This window comes from Monodelphis domestica, chromosome 5 (genome assembly GCF_027887165.1).
Source record: "Monodelphis domestica isolate mMonDom1 chromosome 5, mMonDom1.pri, whole genome shotgun sequence".
NCBI lineage: Eukaryota > Metazoa > Chordata > Mammalia > Didelphimorphia > Didelphidae > Monodelphis > Monodelphis domestica.
In genome coordinates this window covers 305,266,964-305,289,444 of record NC_077231.1, presented here as the reverse complement: position 1 = coordinate 305,289,444, position 22,481 = coordinate 305,266,964, and the positions used below count along the sequence as shown (strand labels likewise).

General features: G+C 40.6%; 1 protein-coding gene across 12 annotated transcripts in view; it reads right to left on the bottom strand.

Moving 5' to 3' along the window:
* CNOT10 (CCR4-NOT transcription complex subunit 10) overlaps positions 1-22,481 on the bottom strand; it is a 69,740-nt gene that overhangs the window by 24,779 nt on the left and 22,480 nt on the right. For 8 of the 12 annotated variants that reach the window (XM_007505230.2, XM_056800387.1, XM_007505226.2 and 5 more), the window contains 9 exons: positions 20,575-20,720; positions 18,795-18,881; positions 18,281-18,364; positions 15,778-15,895; positions 12,928-13,077; positions 11,341-11,543; positions 9,108-9,229; positions 8,188-8,364; positions 4,130-4,210 (listed from right to left, as the gene is read on the bottom strand). In XM_007505230.2, the coding sequence (XP_007505292.1) occupies positions 4,130-4,210; positions 8,188-8,364; positions 9,108-9,229; positions 11,341-11,543; positions 12,928-13,077; positions 15,778-15,895; positions 18,281-18,364; positions 18,795-18,881; positions 20,575-20,720 (1,168 nt within the window). The remainder of the gene's footprint in view (positions 1-4,129; positions 4,211-8,187; positions 8,365-9,107; positions 9,230-11,340; positions 11,544-12,927; positions 13,078-15,777; positions 15,896-18,280; positions 18,365-18,794; positions 18,882-20,574; positions 20,721-22,481) is intronic. The other 4 variants (XM_056800389.1, XM_056800384.1, XM_007505225.2 and 1 more) reach the window with 1 other exon arrangement.

Genomic DNA, 22,481 nt, shown 5'->3' with positions numbered 1-22,481 from the left:
TCAAGTGACTTTCCCAGGGTCACACAGCTGGGAAGTGTCTGAGGCCAGATTTGAACCTAGGACCTTCCGTCTCTAGGCCTGACTCTCAATCCACTGAGCCACCCAGCTGCCCCTTTGTCATTCTTTTAGCACAAGTGAGGCCTTCAGTTCAACAACATAACTTATCTGAGACATCCTGACAATTTTTAGGGTTTAAAAAAAAATAATCAAGAGCGAGTTTGTCATAATGGCTACTTTTTTAGATAAAAAATATAACAATATAATGAAGACTTCATGTGCTTTGTCTAGCTTCTGAAAACACACCTACAATTAGATTAGTATGAGTATGTATATTGAATATGAACATGATACCTGTACATTTATACACACACATCTATCTATATATATTTAGCCCTTCATTATTTTATGAGCAAATACACAAAAGAAGACCCTCAAGAGGATGTCATAAGAAATGGCCATTATCAAAGCCATGATAAGTTATTGCATATTAGTTCCGCTAGAAATAGAAAATGGCCCATGTGATGGTTGCTTTGGGCATTATAGAGTTCAAGGGGTCAAATATAATAGCCTACAGAAACTCGGCTAGACCCTAGTCACGCCCATCTCCCTTTTCCATAGAATTCAAGGCAGAAGTAGGCTCAGAGAAGTATCAAGAAGAAATGAAGCCTACTAATGCTAAACTCAAACTAAATTTCTTCAGAGAAACCCTACAATCCTTCCTCTCTTCAGCCTAACCCCAGACATTCAACCAGTCCTGTCTTCCCAGCTCTCTCTAAAAAGCCACCCCCATCAAACATTTTGTCACTCAGAAAATGGTGACCCAAACCTTTGGCATTCCCTTCCCATTTGTCTCCACTCTGCCATCACAAGTTTGCTTCTGCAGCCATTTTTAGAAATCTACCCCAAGGCCCATTCCATTTGGTTCCACTTCTTTTGTCCCATCTGCTCCACACAATAAGGCTTACTATATACCAGCAAACTAATTTTTAACAATTCATCATAGTGATCCTGAAATTACCTCATAGAAATACTCATGCTGTACTATCCCAAAAGGTGCTTCTTTCTGTAGCAAAAGGAAGCAATTCACTCATCCCAGATATCACCATTCCTACTCTCAGGACATACAGAAAAAAGAGCCGACGAATCAAAGAAAAGAACAGGCATTCAAGAGGAGAAATATTCCTTCCTGCAGCACTTCTCTTAAAAGCTCAGGAGATAAATAATCAAACTAATTTTCAGGTTCACCTGTTCAGCTTCATAATGGAAAAAAGATAAAATATGGAATGGCTAAAGCTGACCAAAAACCTGACTTTCCCATTCCCTTAAATCAATTTATTCAAAAGTCCATTTACTGAAAATGACTCTATTTTTATTACAAAAGATCCCCAAACAATGAAAACAAGCAACTTCAATAACATTTCCAACCAGGAGTGAACACCAGGGAAGTAAAGCAAGTCTTTCTTGGATAAATTAAAGCCAAAGTTAGGACATTTCCCCCAATTTCCCAATGATGCTTTGGAATTTCCCTTCTTACTTTTTTCACAGCACAATTTCATTTTCATTTAGGGGTTTTGATTTGAAAATAATTCTACTCTCTCAAGAAATTAAACATTAACGTCACTAGGTTTTTGCACTGATAGGCTATCAAAAAACCTGTAATGGGCTGCCTCCTCCTCTCTGAGCCCAGAGTCTCAGGCTGAATTTAGCTTCACAGATTAGAGCTGATAAGGTAAAAAGATAACAAACCCATTTATGTGTAGAGTTTGGGATTTTATTGCATTTAAGGAAGCATTTTACATAAAAAACTGCTGACTATTCTTGCTTTTAAATTTCAGTGATGATCACCCTGTCCAAATTGCACTTTGGGGCCTATCTTAAATAACAGCTTATGTATAGTCTGTAAATAATGCAGCAAATACAATTTTCTAATTCTAAAAGCAAGGTCAATGCCTCATTGCTCACAGAATAGCGGTTTGAAAGATGTTCAGGTTTGCCTTTCCTACTTGTAACCAAAGAACAACAAAGGTTAATTCTTCCCCAAAGACAACAGGATAGAGGGTATATAACCCAGGACGAATATAGAAGACTCTCTGATAGAAATAAAATAAAACCAAAGGGAAGGCAAAAGAACTGAGGTCAACATTCTTTGTGTTGTTTTACCGAGCAAAAGGGACATGTGCTCTCAAACCCAGGGACTGCTGAAATCATTAGTCAATGCTTTTCTCCTCTCTTTCTATTCCCACCCCCTGCCTTCCTTAAGGCCCCTGAACACTGCAATTCAAAGTCTTGAAACTATATTTTCACGGTCACAGTTTAAGGCAACCACTCTTTTGTCTGTAACAACATACAGACATTTGCTTGGCCAAAGACATTAAAGGTGCAAAGAAATACCTTTTAAAGCAGTGTTACTCCAAACTGCAGCAAGATGAAAAATTGTATTTGACATCAAGAGAGAGCTCTTTCAATTACTTGTTTTCTCACTTTTGTCTTAAGTTCCAGGATAAATTCTCAACAAGTTGTCTGTGCCAACTTTGTTGCAAAATCATAAGATATGTTTAAATTCATATTGGAGTTTATTTTGCTATCTTGGAACAAAATGGTAACTGATTTTTAAAATTGTCCAACAGGAATATCTTCGTTTAATTTTTATGGATTTCAATGTAATTTGGTCCATTAGCTGTGCTCTATTTGAAAATATCTTTTCTTTCAACACAATGATAGCAAACTGCCAAAATGTTCAGTAGGTACATGGGAAAGGGAGGGGAATAAGCATTTATATGGTGCCTATTCTGTGCCAGGTACTATACTAAGCACTTTACAAGCATTATCTCATTTGATCCTCACAACAACCCTGTAGTAGATGCTATTATTATCCCTATTTTACAGCTGAAGAAACTGAGACAAACAGAGGTTAAGTGACTTGCCTAGGATCTGAGGCCAAATCTGAAACTTGAGTCTTCCTGACTCCAGGCCCAGTTCTCTATCTACTTGTGCCACCTTATGGCCTCAGCTATAAGCAATCATTATTCACAAGAAATGAAGGCTAGTAAACATTTTTAAATTCCTGTATTAAGAGAGCATAGATATTAATTTTGTATAAAATACTTATACTTCTATTATTTCACCTTTAAGAAAACTGAGAAGAAGTCTAGATCATAGCTTTACAAGTCACAAACTACTGAATTTTAAATCACTTTGATATTTGTTGGAAAGGTCAAATTCAACATTAACTTATTCAGATATTTCTTTCTGTTTCCTCAGACTCTACAGCACAAACTTTTAACTCTGGGACTGAGCATAAATATCACGACAATATTGTTTGACAATTCTACTGCATGACTAACAAATGGCCCAGTTAACAACTGACTTTTTACATACAAGAAATGCTGAAAACATGCATCAGAACCTTCCTTCTGCAATTAATATTCCTCAAAACTTGCACTGTCTGAAAAAGTTAATTAAGCCTTTTGAATGCTATAGTAAAACTATATATGTATAAAAATGTGTCATAGGATATGACAGAGTTTAGAGAAGTATGAGAAGACTTTGATGAACTGATACAGAGTAAAATATGAAAAAACTTAGAAAACACTACACAGTGATCACAATGTAAATTGAAAAATAATAAATTACTAAGCCTGACCCCTAAAAAGAGCTGAATACCTCTCTCTTTTCATTGAAGAAGTGGGGGTCTGTGGGCATAGATTATTTCATGGATCTTCTGACAGTCAATATGTTGGAATATTTTGCTGAATTGCTTTTTTCCTCTCAAAATGAAATAAGATATTAACAACATATGGCATTAATAATTTTTTTTTAACCCTTACCTTCTGTCTTGGAGCCAATACTGTGTATTGGTTCCAAGGCAGAAGAGTGGTAAGGGCCAGGCAATGGGGGACAAGTGACTTGCCCAGGGTCACAAAGCTGGGAAGTGTTTGAGGTCAGATCTGAACCTAGGGCTGCCTGGCTCTCAATCTACTGAGCTATCCAGCTGACCCCCGCATTAATAATTTTTAATTGGGATTTGTAACCTAATATTTTTTTCTTACTCTTCTACACATTTTAACACTGAGCAACCTTATGAAACTTTTTGCTCTAAATTTTAAAATAATTTTATTTTGGCACTTACCTTAAATTTTCCAATTCTTGTTTTCTGAGAGGAGAAGAAGGTGGAGCTGGAATAAATTTATCTCCATCATGACTTTTACTGCTGAAATAAAAACACCTTGTTACTTACAAAGATTAAGCAATAAGCCCTTTGACTTTTTCCCATACTTCCCTTCATTATATGCTTAGTAATAATAATTCCCTCTTGTTATAAAATAAAAGAACATTGAGGAGGTAAATGATAAATGCTTAATAATTTATTATTATTACCATTTACTTAATAATAAATATTATTATTACCATCACTTACATTTTACTTATTACCATTTAGCTACTTCATACATCGATTCTTACTTATGATCAGAAAATTACCAAATAGATTCCTTATTTATCTAGTTCCAAGCACTCTGCTAAGTACTTTTATTTGCAAATATTATCTCATGCCTTATTTTTCACTTCAATAGAAACCACTGATCTCTTAACCAATACTGGATTTGCACAATATTTCAAATTTCCAAAGCATTCAATACATGTGATCTTATTTAAGTCTCAGAACTTACTGTGAGGTATTCTATAGCATAAGCTAGAGAGCAAATTGAGAAAGTTATGTAGTTTATAACTTTTGTGAGATGAAGAATTCTAACCTAGTTCTGCCCTGACTCTTCCTCCAACTCCCCCAGACACATCAGACTCAATATCTATGCCATCCCACTGAAATGAAGCTATGAAAATGCCTTCCCACATTAAATGTGTGCTCAAAGTACCCTTCTGATCTCTTTCTGAACTCTCTGCTGCTGCCTTTCATCACTGTTTACTCTGGAGTCATAACGCAGAGGCAGCAGCTGTTTCCCTTGTTTCTTTATTTCTGAATATTCTAAATTTGCCAATGAATGTTTCCCAAGCCATGATCATCAGTGCCTCTTCTTCTTTGGAATCATTTTAAGAAAGCGAGCCTTTGCCTTTGGGCAGTTTGTTCGTTCGTTCCTTCCTTTCTTCTACCATATCTTCTTTTTGAAGATTATCATCAAATTATCACTGCGATTTGGAAGAAGGAGAGGTTATCTTTTTTTCTGTGCTAAAGGCCTACTGATATTACTTCTGTGCTGTCACTGAAGCCAGCTTGAAAAACTACCTTAAATGTTTCCCAATGTGTCAGGTTTGATTTGTTCCTCTATATTTATGTAAATGTAAAATAAAAGTGTACTTTTTCTGTAAACTGTGAGGTGACTTCTAGATATACCTAATCCTGAGCCCTATTTCTGTATGTTTATGAAAAAAGAAGAATTTTCACAAAAACAATAGCCATCCTAGTAAGAGCACACACACTCTCCAAGATAAGAGAAAATAGAACCCTTTGACTCAGCAATATCACAATTGAGTCTGTATCCTAAAGAGATAAGGGAAAAGGATCTACTTATACAGAAACATTTTTAGCAGCTTTTTGTGATGGCCAACAACTAGAAATGGAAAGAGGGTCCATCAATTGGGGAATGAATGGTTGAACAAGTTTGGAACATGATTATAATGGAATACTATTGTGCCATATGAAATGTCCAGGGGGCAGCTGGGTGGTTCAGTGGTTTGAGAGCCAAACCCAGAGATGAGAGGTCCTGGGTTCAAATCTGATCTCAGACACTTCCCAGTTGCGTGACCCTGGGTAAGTCATTTAATTCCTATTGCCTAGCCCTTACCATTCTTCTGCCTTGGAACCAATACCCAGAATTGAGTCTAAGACTGAAGGTAAGGGTTTAAAAAAAAGAAATGTCCAACAGAATGAGTTCAGAAAAACCTAGAAAGATTTGTATGAACTGATGCAAAGTGAAGTGAACAGAACCATGAGAACAGTGTATATAGTAACAGAAATATTGTGCAGTGACCAACTATGAAGGTCTAAAATAATATCAGCAAGATAAGGTCCTAAGAAAACCACCAAGGCACTCATGATAAAAAATACCCTCCACAGCCAAAGAAGAAACTGTTGGAACCTGACTGCAGATCAAAGCATGCCATCTTTCACTTTATTTCCTTCACGAGTTTTTAATTTTATATGTGATATGTGTCTTGGCATGGCATGAGCATATGGATTATGGATAACATGAAAGCACTGGCACAACCTATATCGGACTATTTACTGTGTCAAGGAGTGGGGTGGAGGAGGAGAATCTGAATCACAAAATGTTAGAAAACAACTGCCAAAAATTGTTTCTACCTGTAATTGAGAAAAAAAAATAGAAGTTAAAAAAAGGATACCCTTCTTCCTAGGTAACCCCCTGTTTATACAGCAAGTTGCCACCCTCTGAACCAGCAGCTCTCTGGGCCAATTTCCCACTTAATAGGCAAGAGGAAAAACAAAACCAACGGTATTTGACTTTAAGCCACAAAATAATCTACCACCTCGGACATTTATAGAGTCTAAATTTGGCGAGGAACAATAAAGATCCAAGCTCTTGTCTCTGAAAAATCGAATGCAGCTCTTGTATTTGTTTAGTATCTACTGCTCCAGACACTGAGGTCCAAAATTGTCATCATTTCTGAACTGTCCCCTAACATTATCTGTGAAGTGTTCTTGAATGATCCCAATTTCTTCACCCATTCCAGTCCAACCATCCCCCAATTTCTCATCTAATTCATCCTTTACTTTAATGTGGTTACCACATCATCACCTCAGACCTAAAATCATTGGCCTGCCACCAGCCAATGCCCAATCACAGTTTCTCCACTTAACTTTCTTTTGTCCATGAACAGAAATCCCATCTTCCCAATCACCCAGGCTCAACCCTTCCTTTTTCTTTGAATTCTACCATGAAGATCTTCCTAACCCTCATATATTCTTTGCTCCCCACCAACACTGCCATCACACTAGCTCAGGTATTCATTTTATTCCTAGACTAGCAAGGTAGTCCCATAACCAGTCTACCCATGTCCGCTTCTCCTTGAACCACCCATCAGATAATACTTTGCCTAAAATATCACTTTGATCACCTCATTCTCTAGCATTGTTCGAGAGCTACACCTTCACTCTGACCTCTCTAATTTGTCTCATTAGGACTACTTCCCACTCTTCCCGGACACAAACCATCTCTAGCCAGACTCTCTGCTAAATGGGCCTCAGGAATTCTCATTCCCATGCTTTATGTCATTTCCCTCCACTCATATATCCTCCCTGCTCTACTCAGTCTTCTGGAGTACTTAGCACCCTTTATATGCCACACTTTCAGGAATGCCTTCCCCCATCAAAAACAGATCACTTCCCTCCTCTGAATTCCAAACACTGTTCTGGTTCACTCATAGTACTGCTGATAATAGAAAATCAAATTTGCAAATCTTTTAAGGTTAGAGAGAAAATATTCATTATTATTCTTGTTACTTTAGTAAGACCTAAAAGAGACCTGGCTAATTCACCAAGATCAACCCCTTCATTTTAGAGATTCAGTTTTTCATAATCTACATATCTGGTTCTCCATTTGACTACAGTGTGAATTCCCTGAGGGCAAGGACCATGTACTTTTTATATCTGCCATAATTCCTAGCATAATATCAAATAAATGGAAGATAACTGATTTTTTTCATGAAAAATTCTGTTTTTAATATTCTAAATTCTTAAAGAATGTCTTTAACATTAAGTCTTTATAATACAAATATTAGGAAAGATTCAATAACTTGTAAAAATGAACAAGGGCAACCAGGGTATAGTGGACAAAGAAATGGATTTTTTTTTTAAACCCTTACCTCCCATCTTGGAATCAAAATTATGTATTAGTTTCAAGGTAGAAGAGTGGTAAGAACTAGGCAATGAGAGTGAAGTGACTTGCCCAGGGTCACCCAGCTAGGATGTATCTGAGGCCAGATTTGAACCCAGGTCCTCTTATCTCTAGGCCTGGCTCTCTATCCACTGAGCCACCCAGATACCCCCAAGAAATGGCTTTTGATATGGGGAGATGAGGGCTGCTTGGTGACACTAGACAAAATACTTAACTTCTTGACACTCTAAGACCATAAATTACAGAGAGAGAAAAGTTCCTCATTTGGGAGGTTTCCTTTATCAATGAAATTGCCAGTCTGGATGTAGGGCTGGATTACCTGCAAGTCTCCTGACTTTCAGCATTTTCTCCAGACCCGCCCAACTGGTTACTCGTCTTAGACCCATTCTCCTGCTTTGGTTCCTGCTGGTCTTCTGGTAACAGCAGCAAAGCATTCCTGAGACAAATGGCTGCAAACTCCATACTGGCTACAGGAATAGCGGAGGACTGTCCATCACTTAAAAGATTAAACAAAACAAATGTAAAGTAAATTAAAAATTTCAACATAATGTTTACAGAGATGGATGCCACATATGATTTTTAAATGCTTTGTTTTTCTAATAACCTCAAGTGAAACCACTGGTGATTTTAATCAGAACTTTAAAATCCGATAGGCTGCAATCCATGTAAGAAGCTGTGAAAGACTGAATGAAGCCATCACATCCTTGCTCTGTGACGAAAGAAATATGGGAAATTCTAGTTGGAATCTTTTCACAGGATGTGGGCTGTGCATATGTGAAAGACCATAAATTGAGAAATCATTTTGGGTAATGAAAAACCTCTAAGTTATTTTGGACACTTGTTAAAGAATGTTTTTAACATTAAGCCTTTATAATACAAATATTAGGAATATTACAGGTATCCAGAACCTCTGCCTGGCCCCTTTAAAGTACAAATCACCACATTTAAACATTCCATTCAAGAGAAAGAGGCTTCTAAACAAAGCCTGAGCAAGGATAGCCTAGGATGCATCCCAGATCCCCTGACGCCCTCTCCTGGAAAGATGAGATGGGCCAACAGTTTTATTGGGAATCTTCTTGAATCTGCTCTAGTAAAAAGTCCAAGTCAGCCAGAGCCAACTTCTTGGATGTTTTAGTTCAGAAAGCAACAATTCCTCGTAATATGAGTCCCACCTCTGAATTAAGACATTCACTTCAAAGGCAACACGAGAGCAAGCCTCCCCCTTGCTTATAGACTTACTTATAGACAGCATTCTGTATGGACTGGGAAGCCAGAACGATCTTTCGATGATAGCCTTGACCCACGATGGACTGGACAATCCCCTTTTTGCTTGGAAGACCTTTAGTCTCCTGCTCTGAGGTCTACAAAACACACAAGGGAAGTTTTTAAGAAGTCTCCTGATCCGAGTAATAGGGTTAGCTATAAAGACAAACAGATACATTTCAAACTCATTTTAATTTTGAATGTCTCCCATCTCCCCAAAATACTTTATCAGGGTAAATGGGGGAAGGCAGGGAGAAGGGGATCGGGAGAGGTAGCCAGAGTAGGGAGAAGAGCAGAGGCCTGTCTGAGTACAAGATCAATGAGGTGAGAGAACTCCTGTCTCTCCAAGTGCATCATTCCTTGGTGGCAGGACTGAGAAGATGGACAGGTGGGTGGAGATGGGCACTCCACTGTGGGGAGCAGATTAATTTAAGGGGATGTGTCATGCAACAAGTGGATAACAAGGATGGGCACAGCACAGACAAGGAATGGTCTGAACAACAAAAAAGGAGTTCCTGTCCATGAGACAAAAAGATTGATTTTCTTCCTGTCTCAAAAGCACTCACTACCTGGGACCAGAGAGTGGGAGGCTCCACACCAGAAGGCCTTGAGGAAGCACCATGGTTGAACACTGGCCACCTGCTGGGGTGGGGGTAGGGGTTGCCCAAAAAAGGTTCCTGACTCTCCAGCTCTGGCTTTTAGGGCAGCAGAACCATATATGGACCTGAGCCTCTGACTGGGCACAGTATAACTGTACTCTAAGGTAAAGATCTTCTGTAAAGAACATGACTGGGCACAATATAACTAGTCACTGCTCTCATTTCTTGGTGTTAGAAGTACCTGTTATCCATAATTAGAATTCTTTAAAGCTTAATCAATAAAGGGCAATAATTATATGAACTAATGGCCAGAAAAATTAAGTGACTTTCCCAGGATTGACCAGGTTAAAAGTGGAAGAATCTGAACCCTGATCCATGGATACCCAAATCCAGGGCCCTTCCCTCTGGACCATGCTTCCTTTTAATATAAGAATATTTCTTGCTGGTCCCAATGAGGCAACATAGAGAAAAGACTGACAGAGAGGATGTAGGATCAAGCTTCCTCTTAGCAGTCTGTGTGGTCCTGGGTCTGTTTCTCCACTTGTGGAATAAAGACACTCTACCCCAGTTCTAAGCCTAAAATCCACTAAACAAAACTAAAACTACTAAGACTTTTTAACAGCCACTTTTTTGCCCAAGAAAGGTTTCACGCCTTTAAAACATACAAAGGAATCCTATCTGCACTCTCCAACGGGCCCAGGCAAAGAAAGGCTGCTAACAGTAAGAGCGCCTCTTGTCCTTCTTGGTGATGCTGGCTGGCTCTTTCTCCAACCCCCTCAAGCAGTCAGTCCTCTGGAGATGAGGTAAGCTGGTCCTTGGACAGACAAACAATTGCTGCTGGTCCCACGCTAGAGCTTTAAAAGTAGGACGAGCAAATGGAGTCAGGAGGCCCAGGGTTCAAACTCCATCGTGAGCGCTCATTTGCTGTGGGACCCTATGAAAGGCACTAAATATCGGGGCCTTAGTTAACCCATCTGTAAAAGGAAGGGGTTGGACTCAAGGACTTTAGGAGGAGGAGTGCTCCAGCTCTAAGTTGATCCCCTGCTGGTGTTCTGTTCGAATAGTTTTCTAGAACTCAAAACTCCCCTTTTTGAGGAAATTAGAAGTGGACATGATTGCTCATCAATAAAAAACATAAAATTCTATAGGATATAAAATAGGGCATTTCCAGGCATGTTTAATCATTTTTCCCTTTTCCACACTACCTAATTTAAAATTTGCCATTTCAAAGATGACTCACAAGAAGGCGCCCTCTCTGAAGACAATCAGATAAGGCAGAACCTCAGGTTTTCTAGTTAGGGCTGTAACTAACTGCTGCTACTCATTCCTCAACCTCCAACCTTTATTTCTTTAAATGGGCCAGGATCTGCCAGAGGAAACACAATTACATTTGGGGATAGTCCTTCTCTGGCCACAAGAAGGTGACCTAGGCCTCGCAGCCACTTTTCCCAGAGGCAGAGGAAAAATTTCTCCTTTTAACAAAACAGCTCCTAATCAAAGGGAGGAATGTTCTGGCTCGCTTTTTAATTAGCAGTGAAGTAAAAGAAGGCACAGGGCCGCCATGGTCCATGGACAAGAGGCCAGGCAGGCAGGCTGGCTCCCTCACTCACCCCCTTGTTGGCGGCGATGCAGCACTCAGCCAGCCTCAGCCAAAGGCGGGCATTGGAATGGTAAACCTGGACGGCTTCGATCAAACACTCAAAGGCCGCCAGCGGCCGGCCGATGTGGAGCAGCTGAATCCCACAGTTGTACAGCAGCTCGTAGCGCTTGTTCGTCAGCAGGGTGCACATGGGCCTTCCCGAGAACTTCTTCCCTGGGAACAGGAGTCACAGTGTGGTGACGGCTCTCGCATGAGCCTCGTCGCCCCCACACTCCGCGTGCTCCCCGAGGAAGCCCCATTCAGCCTGCTCTCTCCCCCAAACAGTCCTGAGCTGAAACCTCAATGTCACCTGCCCCCATTCCACCCTCTTCCTCAAGGAGCCAGCACCCAGCGCGCATGTCCTCTAAACATCTGCCAGCCTACCAACCACCCCAAGCCCCCTTCTCCTGGCCGGCGTCCCTCCCTCCAGCCCAGTCTGTCCACTTCTCTCCCTGAAGGCGTGAAGACTCCACCCTGACCTGGGTGCGAGGGAGAGGGCTCCCTACCGCACCCTATACCTCCTGCTTTCTATGTGCATCATTCGGCAGCGTGGCCTCCCAGTGTCCAGGAGGGTAATGAGAAGATCCCGCCTCGCTCCCTTCCATCTAAGGTGGAGGGGCTGGTCTAAATGCCTCCTCAGTGCCTTCTAACTCTGTTCCTGTGCCCTCAGAGGAGCCCGAGATTCTGAGCCCCAGGCCCTGGGTCAGCTCCCCTGGACCCCCAGCTTACTCATTGCAACTCACATACACATGTACTCCATAACAAAGCAGCACACAAAGGCTGAGTTTTATCAACTTTTCAGTGAGGTGTCATCCCTCTAATTTTAACTGAATTAATTTGTAAATGTTTGTTAAATGAAATGGAAATATAGTTTCAGATTATCTCACTGAGGAGGCAGCCAAGTGTGTCATTGGATAGTGTCTCAGTCCTGGAGTGAGGAAGAACTGAGTTCCAATTTGTCCTCAGACACTTAATAGCTGTGTGACTCTGAGCAAGTCACTTAATTGCTGTCTGTCTCAGTTTCTTCATCTGAAAAATGGAAATAACATCACCTAGACCTCCCAGAGTTGTGAGGATAAAATGAAATGATATTTGTAAAGCACTGGTCCTGGCACACTACAATAACTGCTATAGAAATGCTTACATTTTTTCACTTAAAAAAATTGTTCTGAACTTAATAAAACAAGCATTTCCATATAAAAACTAGAACAGAAAAAGGATAAACATAAAATAGATATTATGTAGACCTATTTTTCCCTTTGAAGAATATAATAAGTTCAACATGGAATTTTCAAAAATGTCTTGATTGTCCACATCACTTTCTGGTTTTATTTTTGGTGCATAAAAAAAACATCCTTAAATTCCCTCTGCCAAGTTTTATTATTTGGAAATTAACCCAAACAAGTATTCCTATTAGTCAGCTCTGCATTGACTATTGGTTCTTGTCCCTCTGTGTTGATGAGATCCTTTTTTTTTTTAAACAACCCCCCCCAAACCAAAGCCCACCTCCACATGTACTCCCCTAGCAGCCTGCACAGTCAGTTAAAACAAGACTTACCTGGGTCTGTGCTGCCTGCCCCAAGCTGGGCACAAACATTGTCATTTTCTTGGAGAGCCTTCTTAAAATAGAAAATCCCCAAATTGTGTTTGCCCATGGCAAAATGAATGCAGCCCAGGTTGTTCCAGAACATGCACCTTAAGCATTCACCTATATAAAACAAATAAGCCAAATTACACGAGCCCAGAACACCACCTCCTCATGGAGGCCCCCCTCCCCCCCCATCAGCTGCCCAGGACCCGGGATACAACATTCCCAGAGCCTGAATAGAAAGCAATCAAAAGCCTGGCAGTGCTCTCTTGGGGAGCTGCCTGTCTTCTGGGGTACAGCTGGACCACATGCAAAGCTAGGTCACTTCAAAGAACTGTATTTTGGGGGATGCAGGAGATGCTCCCTGTGAATGATGGGGCCCAAAAGATTGATCACCTTGCAGTTAGCTAGACACCAATGACGGGCTCTATGTACATCAGTGGGTCCCTCCTCAGAACCCTTTTAACCCTTGTGCTTGGCTGGCCGAGGCTTGCAGGACTTGGAGCCCATGCCTTCTCTTTGCCATGACGAGTCACTTCAGAAGGACTGGAGGGGTGGGGGGGTGGGGAGTAGCCATAATAGAGTATGACTCTTTAGAGAAGCTGAAGGAAATACAATACAGGCAAGCTGCAGGAAAGCCCTTCCTATCTCATCAGCTGGTTCCGGAAAAACACACAGCTGGGTAAAACAACATTGTAAGGGAGGGTAATCAACCCTCTGAGGAACTTGGGTGCCCAGAAGGAAAATATTCCTGCAGGATTCCATGATGTCATGCTAGGGTTTAGGCATTACAGTATGATGTCACTATGAGAGATGGAGGGAAAACAATGTTATTGGGTCTGCCTATAAAAATACTGGTAGACAAGGCCTAGAGTCAGAAGGTTCTAGGTTCAAGTCTGGCTTTAGACACTTCCTAGCTTGTGACTCTGGGTAAGTCATTAACCCCATTGCCCTGCCCTAACACTCTTCTTCCTTGGAACCAATATATAATATGGATTCTAAGACAGAAGTTAAGGGTTTAAAAAAAAAACAAAACACCACTAGACAAAATGTGGGTCTGCATATAAAATACTTATGATGATGATCTGTGCCAAATAAAGCAGCCCAGGAGCATAGATATTTTAAAAAATCAATGATCTAACACACATACACATGAATCTCTGTGTATGTGTGTTTATGTATGTGTGTGTACACATTTGGTTTTGAATTAATTTACTATTAGTACATAAAAAAAGATCATATGATAAGAATACAACTCACTAAGAAGGCTCCCCAAGAGCTAGTACCCTGGGAAGGAAACAACACCATTTTTCAGACTGATGCTAAGAATCAGCTTAAACTGATGGAGGAGGAAAGTAGGGAAGGATTTCTCAATTCTCCAAAAAAGCCATTTTTATCCCTCCATCCTTTTCTGGAGAGAAAAAAGGCCTTCTCTAGGAGAAGGTCTATAAGCATAAACAGGAATATTAAAATGTCCACCAATGTCCTAGCTGAGCAGCAGAAAGAAGTTGACAGCTGACTGACCCATCATCTGTGATATGCACTGAGCATTGCCTAGAGTAGATTCTTTCAGAGGTACACTGATGTGGGCTAGATTTGAAGACGGCTTAGGGTCAGGAAGGGCTGGATAATTAATTTGTAGTTAGGCTTAAATATGTATTAGACTATATTTTAAAATTATTTCTTGGTCTGACTGTGATTCTGAATTGTTCATCTTATTTTTCTAATAGTACTAAAAAAAATCAAGAATAAACTTTTGTAAAGTGGTGACTAGCTAACTAGAAGTGACATCTATGAAATTCAGCCTTTTTGGAAGAAAATGTTTACAGTTCATTTACTCAATTACCAAGCAACCATTTTTTAAAATTCAAAAATATTTTTTAAAGCCATCCCTATTTCCAAAACAATAAATTTTGGAAATTTTTTGTGGGTGTAACTGTGTATCAGCTATTTATTCTCTTGTAAAATTATACAACAAAGCTTTATTACTCATAAGCATTTATTATTTGTTGAGATTACACTGTGGCGAGTACCTTTTATAGAGAATAACGATATACATTACTTTTAAGGGGGAAAAGGATAAGAAGTGAAAAGAAAGAAATCCTCTTTAGATTTTCCAAAAAAACTTCTACCTGATCTCCTTTGCCTCACTCCAATAGGTCAAGTCAATAGTGTTCACAACCCCAGGACAGAAGTTCACTATTAGATTAGTTTAAACATGAGAGATAACCTAGATCACAGAACTTTCATCTGACTTCCTTCTGTCCTTACACTTCAGCCCTTTCCTCCAAACATACTATAAAGTTATTTGCTATTTAAGATGATAGGCTTTTCAAAACCAAAAAAATTTAAAGTTGGCTACTGCTAAGAATTAGTGAGGAGGCAGCTAAGTGGCCCAGTGGATAGAGAATTGGGCCCAAGTCAGGAAGACCTCAATTCAAATCTGGATTCAGACACTAACAAGTTGTGTGACCCATGGCAAGTCACTTAACCTCTGTCTTGATCTGCCAGAGAAGGAAATGGTAAAGCACTCCAGTATCTTTGCCCATGGCCAGTTGTGGAGTACTATGGTCCACAGGGCCACAAAGAGTGAGACATGACTGAATGACTGAACCACATCAGAGAATCAATATATAATGAACTGAAATCCCAAGATTTGGGGATAAGGCAAAGTAGATTCCAAAAGTTATATACCTCTCTGAGGCATCATTAAAATTATCCACTTTGAAAGCATTCTCAATGATTGTCTGTAAATTGAAAAGGTAATAAGAGAAGGAAAACAAAGAATACACATTATTCAAATGTCATGATTTTTTTTACCTGTTTTCATGAATCCTGGATGTTCGGCAATGTTTGCACTATTTAACAATTTCACTGCTTTTCGATAATTACCCCTTAAATATTCAAAATTGCTTTTAAGAAACAAAGAAGGAGCAGACTGTAAAAAAACATAAGTTATAACTTAAAGAGGTATGACATGAGTTGAAAATTACATTATTATACTAAGCTAGTAATGAATTAGTGTAGTTCTATCACAGTAATTAGAAGCTACTACTGCTTGTTCCTCCTTATTTTAACATCTGGTCTGTTTTTAAGCCTCTTGTTCCTATAGGAATTAACAGCTATAAAATCCCCATAATTAGTCAAAACAGAGCCAACTACCAAAAATATGCTTTAAAGGTACATGCTTTATACTGTAGTAAAGGGAATTCTATATTTGTTCCATCTCTGATTTGAGACTAACCATCATTTTGATCACTACTACAGAAACTGATCTTTCATATCTTTCGAAATAGATGTGAATTAAATATTTTCCCAAGTCAATGGTGTTTATTTATTCAACATTTATTAAGCACCCAATTTGGAACTGAATCAGAGTAGGGGGGTATAACCCAAGTAAGTATGAGAAAGTAGAATGTGCTGAGTGCAAAGGAAAACTCCAGTGGATCTAAAATTGGAGGAGAAAGAGGAGACCTGGCTATCTGTTCTGGAAGTGCCCGGTCAGGGGAGGATGCTGACACCCAACAGGAGAAGGTATGAATGGGCCCACCCAGATGAAGTCACAGATTCATTGAAGTACCAACAAGCTCTCTTATATCCTAACTAACTCAGGCAATTGAGCCTTATTTCTAGAAAGCTGTAAGAAAGACCTGTGCCTCAGAGCCACTAAGTTAGGGAAGTACTGGCTCCTGCCCGAGGCCCCAAAGTGGGGGTTCTGACTCCCCAACATTTCTTCTCTGCAAGTCCAGCTTCTTACCTCTCACAGTAGCCCCCATAGTCCAGCCTGCTTAAAATCTGCTTTAAACGAACACCCCACCCAAGCACAAACCCCAGGCATCAAAGGTCTCAAGAAGGGAAATCCCAGCCTCCTCCCATCTCACTGGTTCTTTAGGTTGAACACCCAACCCACCTGCATTTCTGAGCAACCACACCACTGACTGGTCCTTCCTTCTGCCTCAAATGCTCATTCATTTAACAAAGTTTCCTGACCACCAAGGAAGCCAATCCTTTCTGGCTGAGCTCCAGATCTCCCCCCAGGTCTGGGTAAAACCTGATCTCTCCCTGTAGCCTCGTCCTTCCACCCCTCCCTCGCTTGCACCAGACCGCCACGGTGGCTGCTCATAAGACTCTTGGAGCTAAACACCCCCATTCTTCCCACCACTCTGCTAATCTGCTATTCTTGCTTCTAAGCCCTCCCCATAGAGCCCTAATCTTTCTCTCTTCTGCTTTCTAGCCAGCATGTGGGAAGCCATCCCAAAGCATGCAACATTTCCTGGATACCACCAAGATCACCCAGCTGGTTGGTGGGCCAAATTTCAGGGTTCTCAGCTTCAGTTACAGGGCTGTGTAGCAGATGCTTAATCAATGTTGAACTGAATCGGTACAAAAGGCCAACAGAAATCCTAGCATGTCCAAAGCACAATTACATCTCAGTTACTTTGAGGCCAGGCAGACCAGCAAAACTGCTAGCATTTCTTTTCTGTTAATGTGCTTTGTTCTGTGGTACTCCATAACGGGGATTTTATATAGTCTGATAATTCTCATTTAGTGTGCTGTTTGCTACTGTGTCACTGAGAGACAGCTCAACATGGCTGCTGGAAAGTTGGCTATGGAATGAAGGTCTGGGTTCAAGTTCTGCCCCTCCCACATGCTGGCTTGTAGGACCCTGGACAAATCGCTCGACCTCACTTTGTACCCTAGGTACTGCTCTAGACTGGGAGATGGGTTTCCTCATAAGGAGTTTCCAACAACATAGAGGAAAAAGGACTAAGTTTATAATAAATTATTTTTTAAGTTGTTAGATGCTTTCAAGAAGCGATTTAAATTTAATTTTTGTTCTCTACAAACACAAAAAAACAAACAAAAGAATGGGTAGTTAGGTAGATAAGACTGCTGGGCCTAGAGTCAGGAAGACTCTGTTCACGAGTTCAAATCCAGTATCAGAAACTCACTAGCTAGGTGACTAATGGGCAAGTCACTTCACCCTGTATGCCTCAGTTTCCTCATCTGTCAAATGAATTGGAGAAGGAAATAGCCAATCACACCAATATCTCTGCTAAGAAAATCCTAAATGAGTTCACAAAGAGTCAGACATGGCTAAAAAACAACTAAACAACAATAACCTTCGAAAAGAGATGACTGGAATGATTTCCCTGGCCAATGCTAGCCCTCTGCTGGCCTGGTTTTTCCCTGATGACAGGAACAGGCCATATCACAATCACCTCCTTAAAGCTTTCTTGACCGGAAAACAAAGGAATCAGGAGGTCCTTAGGAGATAAAGACAAAAACTGAAAAAGTAAGAGGAAATTGGGAAGACACTTACATTTCCAGCTGTATTCATGACAGATTTGATTTCCCTTTTGCAAGCTTTCAGAGACTTCATCTGGATATAGGCTCTCACTTTATACTGCACATTTGGAGAGAAAAACGTGATGTCATATTTGCAAGGTTAATGCTACAAAATCATTTTAAGATATCTCAACTATTTCTTATTTTAAGAGCCAAGTTAAAGCAGTAACAAAGAATCAAAGCAGTCCCGGAGTGACAAACCACAGACATCGTCCATCCGCTATTATCTGCAGGACAATTGTCTGACTGCCGGTTGGCTTTTCTGTCCCCACCACTTCCCTGGTGCAGAAACACAACTAAAACACCTCTCTATCAGTGACACTTGAACCAACACCCAGTTAGAACCATCAATCGGCTATGAAATGAAGTCATTCCCTACAAGGATAAAGATAGATGTTTCTAGATTATTTCCTGTTTCCTGTCTCAACATCCATCCATTGCCAGGCTGACTACACAATCTGCAGACTCCATCTCAGACATCAGCTCACCTGGTGAATCTTAGACTTTGCAGCTTCTATTAAGGCTCCACTCTCAGCTTTATGATTTGATCCCTCTTTGCTTGTACTGTTTCCTGACTATAAAATTGAAAAAATAAAATAAACCAGAATTGAATTAGACTTTTTTCAGACAAAAAGGCACCTTTGCCCCACCTACTGCTTGTGCATAATTTTCCAATAACTGAGAGGGAGCTAGGGAACAAAATAAGCATCTCCTGCCAAAGCCAAGCACACATCTCTGACTCAGCCCTCCAGATCATTATCTATAGGACTCTATATGTGATCCAAGAAATAAATGGCTTTGCTTTCACAAAGATGAAATTAAATTGCTTATGTGTAAGATGAATGAGGGCCCAATTTATTCATTTATTTTTTTTAAAACTCTTACTTTTCATCTTAGAATCAGTACTATGTATTGGTCCCAAGGCAGAAGAGAGGTAAGGGCTAGGCAAAGGGGTTAAGTGACTTGCCCAGGGTCACACAGCTGGGAAGTGTCTGAGGCCAGATTTGAACCCAGGACCTCCTGTGTCTGGGCCTGACTCTCAATCCACTGAGATACCCAGCTGCCCCCTGAAACTCAAAATTTCAAAAAACAAATGTTAAAAATCCCTCACATAAAGGTGGGAACCCTCCCCTTTTTCAAAAGTAATCACAGTAAGGCCCCAGTGGGGGTACAATACCTACTGTGGATGGCTAATATTGGAGTACCTGTTGACATATATATATGTGCTTCTCTCTGCTCCTGGCCTCCCTTTCTTTCTTCCCACAAACCACACCTGCTTTCCCTCCCTCCCCCCAAAAAAGTGAAAGTAAAAGCAGAAGAACTGAAGCCAGAGAGACTTCCCAGGGTCTGTCACCCTGGCCTGGCTTCCAGGACAGAAAGACCTTTGCCCCTCTGTGCCCACTAACCACCAACCTGCTTGCATCTTCCATGTGTCCTGAACCATGTGCTGGCACCCTCCCTCATCCTGGGCTATCCCCTTATCTATTTTCCTCCTCCCCACATGAATTTACCACTGCACGTAACTGAAACAAGGAAATAAAAACTTTGGGGGTGGGGTGGAGAAACTACTGTATACATTCAGAGGTAAAGGATATTACATATAATTATGTATGTATTATGTATCATTGAAAATCTGTTACCCTAAAAAAAGAACTACATTTCCCAGGAGCCCACTGACTTCCTGTCATTACATACTTTCTATAGGTAGGAGATATTAGGCAGGGACGGGGAAGGTCCCATCTCTTTACTTCTGGTCCCGAGCCTGGTGGTGATAAGGTGGGTATTTGAACTGGCTGATCAGCCATGGGCATGTGGTCTTTATTTTGTATCTTCTTTATTCCTTGATTTCTAATGATATTTAATAAACCTTCTAAACTATAATATTTCTATTATTAGAGATTATAATTTTAATTTTTACAGCACATAGCTCTGGACTTGGAGTCAGGAAGATCCGAGTTCAAATCCAGACTTAGACTTCCTCACTGTGTGACTCTGAGCACAAAACTTCATTTCTGTATGCCTCCGTTTCCTATAAAATGGAGATAATAGCAGTATCTGTCTTCCCGGGGTTGCTGTGAAGATTACTTAATAAATGCTCATTCCCCTCCAGATGTTTCAAGTATCCAATAAAATAAAAACACGTGTGGATTGCACCTGAGAGGCGCACGACCTTTATAACCTTTACAAGTGATGGTTCCTGGTCCCTGTGTCAAAGAACCCACAGTTACTTTTGTTCTGAATTGGACATGTTTGCCTCTGATCACTCACCTCGTTATTTTTCCCATTCTTGTTGTTATTGCCCTGGGAGATCATTTTTTCTAGAACAGCAAGGAGATGCAGTGCTTTCTCGGCTTGGTAAGTTAGAATATAAAGATCCACAAGCAAGAAACATACGGCCTGTGCAAATTTCTCTTCTATATAACACAAAAGAAAAAAAGAGATATGAAGATAGGCACACACACACTTCTAACAAACAAGGCCAGACAGACTAAAGTCTTAGAATGCCAGCTCCCAAGTCTGATGGCCTCTTGTTCCTGAGGCTGGCCTCATGCTGGACAAAGGGCCCACAGCCCCAGATGGGACACCTGCAGAAAGTAATGTTGCTGTTGTGCCAGAGCCTGCAAGTGTCTCAGGCAGTGAGGGCCTTGGCTAAACTAATCCTCAAGGAGTCAGGGGAAAGATTTCAAAGAAATCCATGAATTTGAATGGAAAACAATTAGACTTTCATTTCAATATAATTGCTTTCCTCTGTAATCTGCCTTTAATTTTATACACTTAAAAAGATGATTCTGAGAACAGCCAGAAGGATCCAAGCCCATGACACACACAAAGTTCTGAACCTCTACTCCAGTAGGAAGAACACACTGTGTGAGAAGGCAAGAGAAGTGGGTCTTACTTTGGGATTCAGAAAGCCAACCTTTTAAAAACCTATTCTTTGAATAGAATTGCTAACACCATTAATTTCATGTGATATAACAAATATTCTTAATGGAGGAAGTTAAAGCAAATTGGAATTTCCTATTTTTTACTTTTTGAAATGGGAAAAAGCATTTCCTTAGAGTCAATTCTGCTTGGAAGTCTCTTTTGCTCCTAGCTCAGTTCTGGTCCCCCACCTCACAGAGTTCCCAGCTCTTCCTTCTTTCCCTGAGTTGTCTTACTACAGTGAAATTAGTCAGACATTGACACAATTGTGGGCTCTTTCCCTTGGCCCTGTCCCACTTGTCCAAGGGTCCTCACAAGAATTCCAGTTAAATGGAGTGAAGTGAAGAGCTACCCTGCCCCAAAAGGGTCCAGTCTCTTCCCTCAATTCCCTGAAGCCTGGTAGCAAGGAACAAGTTCCCTGAGACTACATGTAAAAATTGTAAAGTCTTACCACAACCTAGCAAACCTTATCAGAAGGGCATTTTCAGGAATTCTGAGAGTTGTACTCAAAGATGGAAAAAAAATATGACCTTTACTCTAAGCCTTTTATTTTCAAAGCACTTAGCTGGGTCCTAGGGTTATAAAGACCATTACAACAGTTGTTCTCCTCTTTCTCCTATCCAGCAGGAGCTATTTGACATTTGGTAACATTTTACCCAAATATAATACAAAATAGAACATAGTGAGCATATGAGAGATAGAAAGAAGTCTGGAGAAGGTTAAGAGTAGGGAAAGACTGTTTCCTATACAGTGGAACGGGGCCATGGGCATCAGTGGAAAGCTTGAAGCTTCACAGAACGGTGCACCAGCAAGGTCAAAAAGGGTCGGAATCCAAGACAAAAGACATTCTATTTCTCATTAAAACATGACATGAGCAAAGGCAGAGAATATGGAATCTAAAAGATCAGTGGTCTGGCTGGACTAGAGCTCAGAGAATACTTGGAGGACATGAGGTGACACTAGAAAACATGGGGTGGCACCACATCCTGGCTTTGTGTCTATTTGCTTGCCCACTGTCTCCCTCATTAGACTCAAGCTCCTTGAGGACAGAGGCTACCTTTTGCCTCTTTTGTATCCTCAGTGCTTAGCACAGTGCCTGGCACACAGTAAGTACTCAATAAATTTTTACTTATTGATTGAAAGGACCTGGAAGGCCTGGAAAAGGAGTTTTGCCTTTATTGAGTAGGCAATAGGGTTTACTAAAGGGGTTTTCAGTAGAGGAATGACACGACCAGATCCACAAAGATAGAGTT